The sequence below is a fragment of the Dendrobates tinctorius genome, unplaced genomic scaffold, assembly GCF_039654945.1.
Source record: "Dendrobates tinctorius isolate UK_male_01 unplaced genomic scaffold, ASM3965494v1 ptg000028l, whole genome shotgun sequence".
NCBI lineage: Eukaryota > Metazoa > Chordata > Amphibia > Anura > Dendrobatidae > Dendrobates > Dendrobates tinctorius.
The window spans coordinates 5,275,124-5,293,152 of NW_027361696.1; the positions used below are offsets into that span (position 1 = coordinate 5,275,124).

The 18,029-nt window shown below is 46.3% G+C and overlaps 1 protein-coding gene across 6 annotated transcripts in view; it reads right to left on the bottom strand.

The window, feature by feature from the left end:
• Positions 1–18,029, bottom strand: part of LOC141085046 (protein CEPU-1-like) — a 1,055,154-nt gene that overhangs the window by 321,814 nt on the left and 715,311 nt on the right. For all 6 annotated transcript variants that reach the window (XM_073570040.1, XM_073570042.1, XM_073570041.1 and 3 more), the window contains exon 3: positions 10,533–10,765. In XM_073570040.1, coding sequence (XP_073426141.1) covers positions 10,533–10,765 — 233 coding nt within the window. The remainder of the gene's footprint in view (positions 1–10,532; positions 10,766–18,029) is intronic.

Below are 18,029 nucleotides of genomic sequence, written 5' to 3' on the forward strand. Positions count from 1 at the left end.
ATTTGATGAAATGCAATATGTCACTAAAAATGCATTTTCTACATTCTCACTTGGACTTTTTTCCAGCCAATTTTGGTGCCGTTAGTGATGAACACGGTGAAAGATTTCACCAAGACATTGCGCTGATGGAGGGGAAAGTGGAGTATGTCAATGCTGGCTGACTATTGCTGGAATCTTATTCAAGAAGCATCTGACACTGACTAAAAACGAAAGTCATCTGCAAAACACTTTTGAACAATTGCTTTTGCTACTGACATCGATGCAAATGTATGTAGTGTCTCGGACGTCATAATGTAGACTATAAACTGTTGTTTCTTAACCCCTTACTGCCATTGGATGGAATAGTACGTCCAATGGCAGTACCCCTGCTTTGATGAGGGCTCCGGCAGTGAGCCAGCATCAAAGACGAGACATGTCAGCTGTTTTCAACAGCTGACATGTGCCTGCAATAGGCGCAGGTGGAATCGCGATCCACCCGCGCCTATTAACTAGCTAAATACCGCTGTCAAACGCTGGCCTCCCAAACAGCCGTCAGAGCCTCCTTGGCCTCCCAGACAGCCATCAGAGCCTCCTTGGCCTCCCAGAAAGCCGTCAGAGCTCCCCCCCTGGCCTCCCAGACAGTCTTCATACAAAAGTAAAAACGTCAGAATTAGGCAAAGAAATATCTGATACAGATTGTTCTCAGGTGTTATGGATTGATAAGATGAAGCTATGGACGGGCCATGGCTGGTTCCGTACCAGGTAAAAACCTAAATTTTACCTCAGACACCAGCAAGGAGGAGATGGGCACTGCAATGGGAGCTTGTTGAACCTTATCTGGTTGAAGATGGAAAAAAAATCTCCTTCCAAACCTCCCGCCGGTGATTAGAAGACACTTCCTGATAGCAACCGAGCAGGAAAAAGTCGGCGTCTATCTAGAAAACAAAGATTGTTCTGCAAGGCAAGGCTCCATCACAGCATCAAAGTCTCAACAGCTCAGCGCCAGGAAAGGCCAGAAACATGGATAATAATGACCCGTCCTGTCATCACCAGACCTAAATCCTAATAAGAACCTGTGGCCCTTCTTATATGGGAGAATTCTGTGAGGAGAATAGTCCCTTTCTGAGCAGTGTCTGGGGCTGTGGTGGAATAATCAGAGATTCCATGGATGGAGCTTACAGCTGTCGCTGAGGAGAAGGGCTGCCATATTTCTATGTACAATACTATATCACCACTGAGGGGAAAAGTGGCCATATTACTATATGATCACTGAGGAGAAGGGAAGATCATATTACTACATATTACTATATCACACTGAGAAGAAGAGCGGCCATATTTATATAAAACACTGAGAAGAAGGGCGGCCATATTTATATATGACACTGAGGAGAAGGGCGACCATATTGTTATATCACACTGAGGAGAAGGGCGGCCATATTATACATGTTACTATATCACACTGAGAAGAAGGGGCGGCCATATTACTACATATATTACTTTATCACACTGAGGAGAAGGGCAGATATATATATATATATATATATATATATATATATATATATTACTATATCACACTGAGGAGAAGGGCGGCCATATTACTATATACAGCTCTGGCAAAAATTAAGAGACCACGGCAAAATTTTCAGTTTGTCTGATGTTTCTCTTTATAGGTATATTTTTGAGTAAAATGTAAATTGCTCTTTTATTCTATAAACTACTGACAACAGGTCTTCCAATTTCCAAGCACTAAATGTTATATTTATTTTCAGAAAATGAGAAATGGCCAAAATAACAAAAAAAATGCACTGCTTGCAGACCTCAAATAATGCTAACAAAATAAGTTCATAATCATTTGGAAATAATACTAATGTTTTAACTCAGGAGGAGTTCAGAAATCAATATTTTGTGGAATAACCATATTTTTAATCACAGCTTTCATGCATCTTGGCATGCATTCCTCCAGTCTTTCACACTGCTTATGGGTGACCTTATGCCACTCCTGGTACAAAAATTTAAGAAGTTCTCCTTTGTGTGATGGCTTGTGACTATCCATCTTCCTCCTGATTACATTCCAGAGGTTTTCAATGGGGTTCAGATCTGGAGATTAGGCTGGCCATGAAAGGGATTTGATGTCGTGGTCCTTCATCCACACACTGATTGACCTAGCTGCGTGGCATGGCTAATTGTCCTGCTGGAAAAAAAAACAGTCCTCAGAGTTGGGGAACATTGCCTGAGCAGAAGAAATAAACTGTTTTTCCAGGATAACCTTGTATGCGTCTTGATTTATACGTCCTTCGCAAATATTAACCTGCCCAATTCCAGCCTTACTGAAGCATAACCAGACCCCAGATCATCACTGATCCTCCACCAAATTTCACAGTGGGTGCAAGACACTGTGGCTTGTACGTCTCTCCAAGTCTCCGTCTAACCACTAGACGACCAGGTGTTGGGCAAAGCTGAAAATTAAGACTCATCAGAGAAGATTACCTTACTCCAGTCCTCTATGGTCCAATCCTTATGGTCTTTGGCAAACTTCAGCCTGGCTCTCATTTGCTTCTCATTGATGAAAGGCTTTTTTCTACATTTACATGCTTCTAGGAGCCTGTTACGAACTGTTCTTAACGTGCATTTCACCCAGCTGCCATTTGCCATTCCTTTTGTAGGTCACTTGATGTCATCCTGCGGTTACTGATTGACATTCAAATAAGATGACAGTCATCCCGGTCAGTGGATAGTCAACTTGACGCTCACTGTACCCCTCTGCAAGTAAAACCAGAATTGAGTCCTTCTTTTCCTCACTCAATACTTTTCTTTTCAACTCTTTTGGCATGGTTAAAAGTTATTTTTTCATTCCTATTACTTTTGGGATATTACTATCACTTGTTTTGCCATCCAGCTTATCCTATTGCAAGAGGATTGTGAACACCACAGCAGGGTTTTTTTTTACTTTCCTTCGTTAAATAAGATTTGGTTCAGGTGATCTCCTAATCAGAAGTACATTAAGTATAATGAGGTGTACTCTGGTTGGAATTCAACTGACACTGGAATGGAACGGCTGTCAGACATGTAGAGAAGCTGATTTTTATAAAACTGTGCAGTGGTCTCTTAATTCTTGCCAGAGCTGTACATTATATTACTATATCACACTGAGGAGAAGGGTGACCATATTACTATATAGTGGTATAGTGTAATAGTTAAGTGCAAAAGTGAAAAATAAATTAAATAAATTATATACCAAGGCTCCTAACACTATCATACCTACCTTAGGTGGCTGTTATAGCGTAGTGGTTAAAGTGCACAACCACCAATGTAGGAGACTGGGGTATAAATCCTGGTTCTGCCATGTTAGAAATAACTTACCAGTAGTGGTCCTCGGGCAAGACTACTAACACTATAGTGCCTACATCAATAAACATAAAGTGTTACGTAAGAACAAAGATGTGAAGCGCCATGGAATAAATGGCGCTATGATAATAAATAATAATATTAATAATAATAATGTCGTCCGGATTAAAAAGGTCTGCATCTTATGTCAAGGAACCAGGACAATCTGATGATAAATGGGCTACTGGAACAAACCATACATGGACAAGGCAAGAGAACCTGGGATTTGATGAAATGCTACTATAACAGCAGACCAAATGAGAGAGGATATATGAAGCACAACTTGAGATGGATCAACTGCACTGCAGATGCACCCCACATGAAGAACAACATTTGCAATACCTTGAAGATCCTGATCCAATCCTGAAACTAGAGAGCACAACCTCATCCACAACTACCACAAAAGATTTCAAGCTGTCATTGATGTTAGAGAGGGCAATACACAACATTAAGAAATGGGGTATGTAAACTTTTGATCATGGTCATTTGGATGTTTTGAGTTGTCATTATGATTTAGAAAGAGAAAACACAGTAGTTTGACAATAAATGGCTTCACCCAACCACTAACCATGAGTGGAGAAAACGTTTTGACGCTATCATTCATATTCTCTGAAAAAAGGCCAAGAAAGGAAAATTTCTGCCGGGGTATGTAAACTTTTGAAGACAGCGGTATCATACAAAATCCCTCTAATACGCGATATTCGTCATATAAAATACCACCGACCTGCGATATATCATACATAGAGTTGAGCGACTGTGGTCCGACTTTGGTCGGATCGGGTTTCGTGAAACACGAATGAAACAAAATTTGAGTCGGATGAAACTGGTCCGACTAGGGCAAAAAAAAGTCGGAGTTTCGTCCAAAACCCGACCCCAATCCAAGTCAATGGGGAATAAAAGTCGGCATTGAGTGGATAAATGTCATCCGCTCAATGCCGACTTTTATTTCCCATTGACTTGCATTGGGGTCGGGTTTCGGACGAAACTCCGACTTTTTTTTGCCCTAGTCGGACCAGTTTCATCCGACTCAAATTTTGTTTCATTCGGGTTTCACGAAACCTGATCCGACCAAAGTCGCTCAACTCCAATCATACATAATCCACCTCGACCTGCTATGTCATATATAATCCTCCCCAACCTGTGATATATCATAAATACCACCCGACTTGCGATATATCATTTATAATCCCTCCGACCTGTGAAATACGTCAGATCCTTCCGACCTGCGATGTATGTCATATAATATTCCCTCGACCTGTGATACACATCATATATAATCCTATCCGACTTGCAATATATCATAAATAATCCTTCTGAACAGCTATATACGTCATACATAATTCCCCCGACCTGCAACATATGTCATATACAACCCCCCTGACCTGCAATATATTATATCCTATCCCACTGACCTGTGATATACGTCATATATAATACCCTGACCTGCAATATATGCCATACATAATTCATCCGATCTGCGACATATGGTATGATATATTATCCCACGGACTTGTGTCATATATAATCCCCCCGACATGTGATATATCATATAGCATCCCCATGACGTGCAACATACATCATATAATTCTTCCGACGTGCGATATACATCATGTGTAATCCACATGAGATACGATATATTTCATATATTACCCCCCAGATTTCCAATATACATTATATAATAGCAGTCGACCTGCAATATACATCATATTACCCCCCGATCTGCGCTATACATCATATATTACCCCTGACCTGTGATAAACAACTAATATAATCCTCCCCGATCTGCGATAAACATTATATATAATACCCGACCTGCGATATACATCTAAGCCCAGGTTCACATCACGTTTTAGCAGCCCATTCAACGCATAGTGTTGACAGGCTGCTAACGGTATAGCATAACGCAATCGCGTTATGCTATACCTGCTAGCGCAGATGAATCATCTGTGCTAGCACAGATGATTCATCTGCGCTAGTGGTGACGGAGCCTCAGACGCTGCAGGCCGTGCCCGAGGCTCCATCAGCGAATGACGGCACATCGCGAATGCGTTGCCGCTTTACGGCATGTGTCGCGATGCAACAGACAATGGGGCTCAATGGCGGCGTTAACTAACTGCGTTACACCGCGGTGTAACGCAGTCCATCAACGGACTACCTATAACGCAGTGTGACCCCGGTCTAATATAATACTCCCCGACCTTCAGTATATTATATATTACCCCTTGGCTTGAGATATAAGTCATATATTACCCTCTGACCTGCAATATAATATATATTACCCCCTCGGCCTGAGATATACCTCATATATAATTCCTTCGACCTGCGCAATACATCATACATAATCCCCCAATCTGTAATATATCACATATAATACCCCGACCTGCGATATATCATAAACACTGAAACCGAAATATCACATGGTCATAAGTATTCAGACCCTTTGTCCAGACACTCATATTTAAGTCACATGCTGTCCATTTCCTTGTGATCCTCCTTGAGATTGTTCTACTCCTTCATTGGAGTCCAGCTGTGTTTAATTTAACTGACAGGACTTGATTTGGAAAGGCAAACACCTGTCTATATAACGCCGGTTTCACATTTGCGTTAAAGGCCGCAGCGTCGTCCCGTGCACGTTCACCGCTAAGCCCCGCCCCCTGCCACGCCTCCGGGCGCATGACGCTGCATGCATCATGCGTCCCCTATCTTTATCACTGAGGACGCAGGCCGTGCACAGTATGCGTTTGGCGGCGCCTGCGTCCTTTTGACGGTGCGCCGAGCGCAACCGAATTGCAACAGGTTGCGTTTGGCGCTGGTCGGCGCACCGTCAAAAGGATGCAGGCGTCGCCAAAACGCATACTGCACACGGCCTGCGTCCTCAGTGAAAAAAATAGGGGACGCATGACGCATGCAGCGTCATGTGCCCAGAGGCGGAGCTACCGGCGGAGGCGCGGCAGGGGCGGGGCTTAGCGGCGGCCGTGCGCAGGCCGACGCTGCGGCCTTTAACGGAAATGTGAAATCGACCTAAGACCTCACAGTTCACAGTGTATGTCAGACCAAATGAGAATCATGAGGTCAAAGGAAATGGCCAAGGATCTCAAAGGCAGAATTGTGGCAAGGCACAGATCTGGTCAAGTTTACAAAAGAATTTCTGCAGTACTCAAGGTTCCTAAGAGCACAGTGGCCTCCATAATCCCTAAATGGAAGAAGTTTGAGACCACCAGAAGTCTTCCTAGACCTAGCTGTCCAGCCAAACCGAGCAATTGTGGGAGAAGAGCCTTGGTGAGAGGGGTAATGAAGAACCCCAAGATCACTGTGGCTGAGCTCCACAGATGCAGTAGGGAGATGGGAGAAAGTTCCACAGAGTCAACTATCATTGCAGCCCTCCACAAGTTGGGCCTTCATGGCAGAGTGGCCCAATGGAAGCCTCTCCTCAGTGCAAGACATATGAAAGCCCGCATAGAGTTTGCTAAAAAACACATGAAGGACTCCTAGATTATGAGAAATAAGATTCTCTGGTCTGATGAGGCGAAGATAGACCTTTTTGGTGATGATTCTAACCGGTATTTGTGGAGAAAACCAGGCACTGCTCATCACCTGCCCAATACAGTCCCAACAGTGAAACATCGTGGTGTTTTTCAGCTGCAGGGACAGGACGACTGGTTGCAACTGAAGGAAACATGAATGCGGCCAAGTACAGAGATAGCTTGGATGAAAACCTCTTCCAGAGTGCTCTGAACCTCAAACTTGGCCGAAGGTTCACCTTCCAACGAGACAATGACCCTAAGCACACAGCTAAAATAACAAAGACGTGGCTTTAGAACAACTCTGACCATTGTTGACTGGCCCAGCCAGAGCCCTGACCTAAACACAATCTCTGGAGAGATCTGAAAATGGCTGTCCACCAACGTTCACCATCCAATCTGATGGAACTGTAGGGGATCTGCAAGGAAGAATGGCAGAGGATCCCCAAATCCAGGTGTGGAAAACATGTTGCATCATTCCCAAGAAGAGTCAAGGCTGTACTAGCTCAAAAGGGTACTTCTACTCAATACTGAGCAAAGGTCTGAATACTTATGACCATGTGATATTTCAGGGTTTTTTTTTTTTTAAATAAATATGCAAAAATGTCTACATTTCTGTTTTTTTTTTTTCAATCAAGATGGGGTGCAGAGTGTACATTAATGAGAAAAAAAGTGAACTTTTTTGAATTTACCAAATGGCTGCAATGAAACAGAGTGAAAAATTTAAAGAGGTCTGAACACTTTATGTACCCACTGTATAATCCCTCCGACCTGCGATATATCATTTATTACCCCCAGACGTGTGGTATACCATATTTTTCGGACCATAAGACACACTTTTTCCCCCCAGTACATTATATTCTATCCCCCTGACCTGTGATATACGCCATATATAATCCCCTGACCTGCGATATATGTCATATATAATCCCCACAAACTGCAATATACGTCATACATAATTTTTCCGATCTGCGACATAACGTATCATACATTATCCCACGGACTTGTGATATGCGTCATATATAATCCCCTCAACCTGCGATGTATCATATATAATCTCGTCCTGCGATATATCAAATCTAATCTCCCCAACCTGCAATATATCATATATTATCCCCATGACCAGCGATATCATAAAATCCTCACCAACCTATGATACAGCATACAAAATCCCGGCCTGTGATATACATCTATAATATAACGGGCTAAGCGTCTGAAGCCTTTATAGACTGCGCAAGCGCGATGCACCTGCGTAGTCTGGCTCGAGACAGAATGAGGCATCCCGCAGTGAGGAGTGTGTATGGCGCCGGAGATGGCGGTACCGTACACACTGCATACCGCCATCTCCAACGTCATACTTACATACTTAACTGACCGGTAGCGCTGCTCTTCGGCCGGAGGCCAGGGCAGGAGTGTGGCCGGAATCGTGCATGCGCATAGCGCGATCCGGCACCATTTTACTGAAGACACATTTGCAGTGTGTCTTCAGCAATATGGTGCCGGACAGCGCTATGGGCATGCGCGATTCCGGTCGCACTCCTGACCCGGCCTCCAGCAGAACGATGGTGACAGCGCTGGAGCACAGGAAAGAAGGGTGAATATAAATTTTTTTTTTGTGTGTGTGTAGGATTGAGGGATGAGGGAGTACCATGCATACCAGAATTGGGGGATGAGGGAGTACCATGCATACCAGGATTGGGGGGTGAGGGGTACCATGCATACCAGGATAGGGGGTGACGGGTACCATGCATACCAGGATAGGGGGTGAGGGGACCATGCATACCAGGATAGGGGGTGAGGGGACCATACATACCAGGATAGGGGGTGAGGGGACCATGCATACCAGGATAGGGGGTGAGGGGACCATACATACCAGGATAGGGATGAGGGAGTACCATGCATACCAGGATAGGGGGGTGAGGGGACCATGCATACCAGGATAGGGGGATGAGAGGTATCATGCATACCAGGATAGGGGGTGAGGGGACCATACATACCAGGATTGGGGGATGAGAGCTACCATACATACCAGAATAGGGGGTGATGGGACCATGCATACCAGGATAGGGATGAGGGGTGCAGCACATACCAAGATGGGAGACCATATACCAATAAAAATGCCCGCCACCCAGGCATAGAACGGGTCCATAGCTAGTCATATATAATCCCCCTGATCTGCACTATATGGTACCATATATTATTCCACTGACGGACAATATATGTCATATATAATCCACCCGACCTGCGATATATCATGCATTATCCCCCCCGACCTGCGATATATAATGTATAATCCTTCCGACCTGCGATATATAATGTATAATCCTTCCGACCTGCAATATATCACCTATAAACCCCTTGACCTGCGATATATCATGTATAATTCCTCCGACCTGTGATATATGATATTATCCCCCCGACCTGCAATATACATCATATATTACCCCCGACCTGCGATATATCATTAATAATTCCCCCAACCTGTGATATATGATATTATCCCCCCAACCTGCAATATACATCATATATTACCCCCGACCTGCGATATATCATGTATAATTCCCCCAACCTGTGATATATTATCCCCCCGACCTGCAATATACATCATATATTACCCCCGACCTGCGATATATCATGTATAATTCCTCCAAACTGCAATATATCATGTATAATTCCCCGAATTGCGATATATGTCAAATATTAAGCCCCCCACCCGACCTTCGATATAGAGCATACATATTACTCATGTCCTGTGTTGCTACACGGAGACAGTTTGCTTGTTGGCTTTTGCGGCTTATCTTGCTTTTCTGGAAATTATTAGCTCAGCATCCCAGAGGAAATTGCAGATTAAATCTTCTATGAACTGAGAAAATTTTGCCTCTGTGGGATGGTACGAATCCCCCCAAATCTCTTCTTATCTATGTGTGACACAGCAGAGGGTAAATACAGCTCCCCCTGAATCCTGAACGTCTGACTCCCCTTCACAGACCCTGCATCTCCGCAGCGCAGATGTAAAACGGCCATGACCAAGCAATTAAGCCGCAAACAATGGTCAGGAAAGGGAGATTAATGCCACGAAGATGAGGACGCACAAAGGTTTGAGCACAATACAGCAGGGCAGATACAGGGACCGGCGGCAAAAGACCGTGCCAAGCTCCACAGATAAAGAGCGCTCCAGAGCATTGCACCAGCCCTGACCACCGTCCAGAGCATTGCACCAGTCCTGACGACCCTCCAGAGCCTGCAGAGCACTGCACTAGACCTGACCACCCTCCAGAGCCTGCAGAGCACTGCACTAGACCTGACCACCCTCCCAAAGCCTGCAGAGCACTGCACTAGACCTGACCACCCTCCAGAATTTGCAGAGTATTGCACCAGTCCTTCACCCCCCTCCAGAACTGGCAGAGCATTGCACCAGCCCTGACCACTCTCCAAAGCATTGCACCAGTCCTGTCCACCCTCCAGAGAATTACACCAGCCCTGCCAACCCTCCAGAATCTGCAGAGCACTTCACCAGCCTTGACGATCCTCCAGAACATTGCACTAGTTTTGAGCACCCTCCAGATCCTGCAGAACATTGCACCAGTCATGACCCCCTCCAGAGCCTGCAGAACATTGCAATAGTGACCTGATGGCTGTGACACTTACCTTGTACAATAAGGTGCACACGGGAGGTTTTGGGGTGATTGTCTGTCTGTACGGAGCAGGTGTAGGGTCCCTCGTCATAAATGCCCACATTCTGGATCTCAATGCTGTACTGGCTCTTGGTGTTAGCTACAAGTACTACTCGGGGGTCTATGGACCACTTGTCATTGCCAGTATATAAAATGGTGCTGCGGTTCAGCCAGGCCACGCGGGTCACTCTGTTGTCCACTGCACACCTGTAATAAAAAAAAAGAAGTCATGTAAGCAAAAAAAGAGCACAAACCGCCAAAGTGCATGTCACAGCCACGACCCACGATGTCACAGCCGCAACCTACGATACAACATTTCATCAATCCACTTTTTTAGCCTGTTGATGACTTCTCCATATATAACATGCACCCATGGGCTTTAATGGATGCCATGGCTTCTCTACTCTGTAGTCTTGTATCAGTGAGATAACAGCCCCCAATGCCGGTCTAGGAGACGCCCCCGAAACAAAGGTCACGTGTCTAACATCTCACTACTCTTGACTTTGAATTTTATGACACAATTGCCGGATTATGGGTGGTCATTCTTGGCATACTGTATCTGGAAGAGCCACTGAAGCGATGCCCAGAAAGGCTGCAGCAACAACAGGGACAGGTGGAGAGATAGGGGAAAGACAGATATACTTGCAGAGGAGCATTGTGCCTGCTTGTCCTAATGTGATTGACACAAGTAACAGATGAAAAATTCATGAGGGGACCGACGGGAGACAGAGCGGCAGAGGAGTGCAGGACAGGCGGGAGACAGGGTGGCTGGGACCAGCGGGAGAGAGTGCGGCGGAGGGGCACGACCGGTGGGAAAGAAATTGGTAGAGTGATCAGGATCTGGCGAGCGAGAGGGTGGCAAGAGGTCAGGACTGGTGGGGAGAAAGTGCGGCAGAGGGACTGGGTGGTAAGTGGTGCCATCCAACAGTCTTATCAGCTCATCCTGCAGATGCCTTTCCTGCAGCAACAATGTGAGCTGTATGACCCTGATGCATCACTGCTGCATCAATATTTTGGCGCAACCAGGGAGACAATCCAGCAGATGAATGGGAAGAGCCACCATGTGCTCCTTTCTCCCAGCGACTGTAATGCCATATACAGATAACCCCCAACCATCACCTGCTGGGGCCCCGATTGGACAGTTTGGATATTAAGCTCCCAGAAGCTGATGAGAAGTCACACTGTATGTAATTGTCGTCAGAACGTCCATTTGCAGAGCTGGCTTCGGTTTCTCCCGCCTCCCGTCGTGATTGTGGACCCAGTTTCTAATTATCGGAGAAATGATTCATTTTTTTTTAAGCTAATGTCTTCCAGATCCTAAGTACTGGTATCATCGCCTCGTGCCCCGCGAGACCCCGGCTGGAGGCTACAGATAATCTCTCCTTCTGGAAAGACGTCAGTAAACAAAACCGGCTCAGCTTGTATTTGTCACAAAAATAAGGGAAGGGAATATGGATTCCCCATTGCCCGCTCGGTGCCCGCTTTTCTGCCAACTTCCGCTCGCATCATTTGCATAACTATTAAGCCCTGAGACAATGGCTGATCAAGGAAGTCTGCATCTGTGGCGCATTCAGACGCTCTGCACAAAAATAACACACAAAGGGCAAAATCCAGAGGCTGTGACCTCCCCGAAATTACGAGGACATTTCATTTTATGCAGAGGGGAGAGATGCTCGCTCCGGATCCACCTGCGCACCGACACCAAATCTACACAATTCCTCTCAGACGACTCTAACAACAACAAAAAGACAGCTACTAAGAGGAGCCAGAAAACTACAGGAAATCTGGAGGAGTAGGCAACGGCCGAGGACCAGACAATGCCACTGGAGCTGCCCCCTCACAGATCGCGAGCCACCCGAGCTGCTGCCCCACAGATCCCGAGCCACTCGAGCTGCAGCTCCACAGATCCTGAGCCACTCGAGCAGCCGCCCCAAGGATCCTGAGCCACTCGAGCTGCAGCTCCACAGATCCCGAGCCACTCGAGTTGCCGCCCCATAGATCCCGAGCCAAGCAAGCTGAAGCTCTACAGACTGCGAACCACCCGAGCTGCTGCTTCACAGATCCCGAGTCACCCAAGCTGCCGCCCTAAGACCCGTGTGTCTTAAACAGTGCCTTCCACCTCCTGCCAAAACCCATAATGAAACACTAAACAGGCCTAGATAGGTTGAAACAGGTCGGTCACAGTTTATTAAATACATCCGCAGAGAAGGGCAATTACATTTTGCAACGGGCTCATCGCCGCAGGCCCTGTCTATGAGCAACAAGCAAGCCAGCCAATGAGCAGTTACAAACCTATGCCCCGCTCAACACTTCCGCCACGGAGGATCCTGTATATGACCTACACAGGACTCCTACCTCCACCCATCAGCATCAGGGCCTGTTCCACTCCGTCCTGCAAGCCGGACAAAAATGTGTCAAGCCTAATGTCATTGAGGTGAATTCCATCTGGTCTCAATAGTGCAGAGTTTTCCCCTTCCAGCTGGTGGTGGCGAAACACGATGCCATATCTTCCTTTTACAAATCTCACAATCCCCACATTGATCTTACGTTTTGCTCTCTGAATAGCTTTTGTGTCCCTTGCTCCGTGCCAGACGGCTCGTGGCACTATCTCCGACCACACCACAACCATATCCGGCAAAAGACACGCTCTATGTCTGATGACATCACTGTACAGAGCTCAGCACTTTTTTTCTTACCCAAATCATTACCAAAGGCATGTAACACTAATATCACTGGCCCTCTTAGCGATGTTGACTATTTCTGGGAAAATCAGTTGCCACTGGAGGCCTCTGATACCTCTCCAGTTTACCTCCAGTCCCGGGAAGCCAAGATTTTTTTCCACCTGGCCGTAGTTCGGCCCTTTTATTCGCCCAGTAGAAATATGAATGTCCTAGCACCCAAACTGCGGGCTTACCATCGCCTGTAAGAGACCAGATGTGTTACTTGAGCAAATCAGGTCTTATATATCTGGCAAAGCATGCGGATTTCCATCGACCAATTCTCTGCACCTCGGCCTCTGATACTCCTGCCCTAACTGCTTCAGTGGCTGCTCCAATTCGGAAAGGATGCATCCCGTATTCCCTTGGATTAGTGCCGTTTCTTTCTAGGCACGGTTTAAAAATTCAGATACAAACCAGACAGGCCTAAATGCATCTGCACTAATACAGGGTGCAGCGGACCCAAGTAAAATGGCAGCTGCACAGGTGCATAAATACCAAATGAAACAGCCAGCCTACAATCAGGGACTGGCCGTGTGGTACACCAGTGCAGAAGAAATAATCCGCATGTGGCAGTGTTCACACAGGGAATGCAGGGCTTCTGATTCACAACCTCTTAGTAACACCATATAGGACGGCTGCCCAGTGCCAACTGTTTAAAAATTGCCTGGAACTGATACTTGGTAAGAGGGGACCAGTCTACATGTGAAAGAAAAAAATCTGCTTGCATGTCTTATTACCACGTAGCGTTTTGTTTATTTTTAATGGGCATACTGGGCCCACAGTTGCGTTCACCAGGACCCATATGCCCCCACAGGTGGGATCACATTTGGATTTACATACGCGAATGCGCAGAGCGTGGCTGCAAATGACTATGTCCTCGTTAATTAACCCGCCTTCCTATGCTGTTTTAGACCGTGGCAACAATTCGCTGATGCGTAGTGCGCCGAAAAAGGCGATCGTGAAAGCTGCAGATATTAGGATCGACTCATATTGGAAATTGCACACTGATAAAGAGATTGTGACAATATCATGCAATAGACTCAGTGATATGGGGCGACGACATTCTTTGATGAAAAAGGACTTAGCAACGTCCGCCCACCCCACTAGCTGAAAGAAAAAGGCTATTCCAGATAGATGCCGTTGCACTGATGTACCTGACGCGCCTCTTTCCCTGAGCCGATTCAAAAATTCTACCCACTCCTCGCATCTCACGCAATCGCACTTATTGACCGGCCTACCCATGAAGGAGCACCACTCTTTCCACGCCTTACCGTAGACCTGCCAGGTAGTTACTGAAGCATGAATTAAGGGCATCAGTGATTGGCCACTGTGTCACATAGGGATGGAGGACATTGAACGCCCGAATGTTGAGCTTTGGGGAGAAGGTCTCCAAAAGCCTGCCAATCAGAAGATAACAGAGAGTTAACTAGATTATCATCCACAGCCGACGTTAGTGTTGCCCAACACTAGATGTTGCATTTTAGGTATCATAGTGCTAGCCGGCATAAAAGAGCAAGCAAGGGTGGGGATGCTGACCTTGTTTAAGCTTTTAGCGGTATCTGGATATTTCGTAAAAAATCGGATGTTCTTGTTTTCAAACAAAGTACCCCATAGCTCAATTAATGATACTATTGCAAAAATTTCTAACAGGGCTGGATCGCAGCCCCAGCTTGACATTTTCCATAACTCCGGCCAGCTGTCTTTGCACCATTGACTTTTGTAAATTGCTGCAAAACTGTCTGTGATACCTCCGCCTATCGCTAGCCCTAAGTCCTTGCTTGACGTCTCTTGTGCCATGATGCAAGCAAGTGTGGCCATTGTAAGATGTTAGGAATGTTTTCCAGACCAGCAAATCTGCCTTCAAGAAGCGAGTGATACTAATTCTATAGCCCGGCTGGGCAACACCCTTCGTCGCCATCGATAGTCGGCGCAAGAAGGCTCTGCCAACCGGCAATACTCGGCAGGCAAATGTCAGCAAACCCAGTAAGGATTGCATCTGTTGGAGAGTGACATCTTTAGCCTCGCAGAAACTTTCCACCGTTTGCAATGTTTTCTGCATTTTTTCTGCTGGTAAGCGAAAAACCATTGCGTTAGTGTATTTCGATGCCGAGGAAAAGTAATACATTACATTGGGCCAACTTTTTTCGGGTGATAGCGGTACGCCGAAATGCCGAGATATAAATTTAAATTTTTTGAGAAGGAAGGAGCATAGTTTAAAGTTTATTGGCCCAACAAACAAAAAATCGTCGAGGTAGTAAATTAGCAAATTACTGCCTGTTTCATAACAGACCACCCAGTCGAGAAAAGTACTGAATAGCTCGAAATAGTGACACGAAATGTAACATCCCATGAGCAGGCACATATCAAAATAATAGTGCTGGTCCACCTTGCAACCTAACAAGTGGAAACATTCAGGGTGCACAGGTAATGGGCGGAATGCCGATTCGATGTCCGATTTCGCCAACAGAACATCGGGCCCGGCTTTGAGGACTAGTTCGACCGCCTTGCTGAACGACACGTATGTTACAGAAGCTTCCTCTGGGTGGATAGAGTCGTTAACCGATTCGCCTTTTGGGTGAGACAGATGATGAATAAGCCGATATTTTCCGGGTTCTTTTTTAGGAACGATGTCTAATGGAGATATACTAATATTTTTGAATGGCAACGATTGAAACGGGCCAGCCATTCTACTTAACTCTACCTCATTTTGGACCTTTTGATGTAAAATTTTGGGGAATTTGTGGATTTTAGGTTCCTAGCCAATATTGGTGTTTGGCTGAATTTGAAGGGGATGAAAAAAACCATATTTAAATCTGGAGTAAAGTTGCCGTGCGGCTTCTTTATTAGGGTAAAGGTTAAGCCAAGGGCCCATCGCGGTTACGTTCACCGGGGTTTTGCCTTGCTGGCGCCCTGTTTCCTTGATGGATACAACTTGAAGCTGGGTGTCCCCCCCACTCCCCGCAAACTGAGCAGTCATGTCTATATCTGCACGATGCATGGAAACGGCAGTTTCCCTTGTTAAATAGCCAACAGGCCCCGGGTTTTCAAATGACCACTGAGTGCTGACCTGCGGCTGTAGAGTAATTAGTGGTCACGAACGAAAAGGGGGGCTGTTTCTGTGACATCATCAGCTGTAGCTATACATCCATCGCTTTTACTCCCCAGCCTAGGTCAGGCTGCAGTGCCTGCCTTCAGTGGAACACCTCGTCATACCGCCTCCAGGCAGAACCGCCGTGAGATTTATAAGAGTTATATATTAGATCCTGATACGTAAACAATTCAGAACAGCCTTCCGGATGCTTTTGACCCATAATACAGCCTAATACTGCAAAAGCCTGTAGCCAGTTATTCATAGTTTGTGCTATTTTTGCTCTGTTTCTGTCTTAAGATCGCTCGCTTGTCCTCCTTTCCCTATCTAAGGTCTGTTGGTCGGAAGATAATAACGACAATATGGTTACATAATCCTTATTCCATATTCTCTGTCTAGTCTCTTGTCTATGTGCGCACCAAGCAGACTGATTCCACATAAAAATATGTCTTTATGCAAACTAGACGATTGTGGTGTTGTTTTGTTGTCAGTTGTCCCGCATGGTCTCGTTAAGTGTTGAACCAGCGCCTTAATGGCTGAGGCTAGTTCATTGTCCCCTGTGTTAGCATGATGTTCATTGGATTCAAAACACTCACCACTATCAGAGGCAGGCCGGGTGTCTCCCGAAGATGGAGGAAACTCCGGCTCTTGCCGTAGCAATGGTTGGATGTTGGCTGGAGGCCCAGGGAGATTGGGATGGGACTCCCTGGCCGGCTGTCGCTGATGGGGCACATAAGAGTCAGTGATAAACGGTCATAAAGGAGCGCTTAGGAAGCAACCCAGGGACAGGCAAGGATGTCAGTTCTCCACCGCAGCTCCAGCCGAAAACCTCCAATGGAGGATAGTAGCAATGAGGAAATGGAAAACGGTCTTAGGAGCGCAGGGAAGAGACTCAGAAGAGATGGGTTTGAACCACAACGCGTTTCGACGTAGGATCCGTCTTCATCAGGTGGAAGTTTCACCTGATGAAGATGGATCCTCCGTCGAAACGCGCTGTGGTTTAAACCCATCTCTTGTCTGAGTCTCTTTCCTGCGCTCCTAAGACCGTTTTCCATTTTCTCAATGCTGATGGGGCACATGGCTGCTGGTGACTGCAATGTGCCTGAGCCCGAGTGACTTCTGGTGATGGAGGAACTCCGGTTCCTGTTGTATCCATGGCTCGATGCTGGCCCTGGGAGATGAGGATGGGTCTCCCCAGCTGGTGGCCATTGATGAAGCGCGTGACGGATGACCTCTGTCGTGTTCCTAGACCGAGTGGCTACTGTTAACGGTTGAACTCCAGCCTCTGCAAGGGTGTAAATCTGAGTGGATGCCCTGGGGGGTGAGTATGGTTCGCCCCGGCCGACGGTCATAGATTGAGCACATGACTGCTGTCTTTTGCCGTATACTCGAGCCTGCCTATAGTGACTCAGATGCGTCGGACCCTTCGGATATGGATGGGGAATGCCATCTAGAGCAGGGTTCCCCAACTCCAGTCCTCAAGGCCCACCAACAGATCATGTTTTCAGGATTTCCTTAGTATTGCTAAGGTGCTAATGGCATCACCTGTGCAATAAAAAGGAAATCCTAAAAACATGATCTGTTGGTGGGCCTTGAGGACTGGAGTTGGGGAACCCTGATCTAGAGGACGGAGATCTGTAGCAACTTCCAGGGGTCAGCCAAG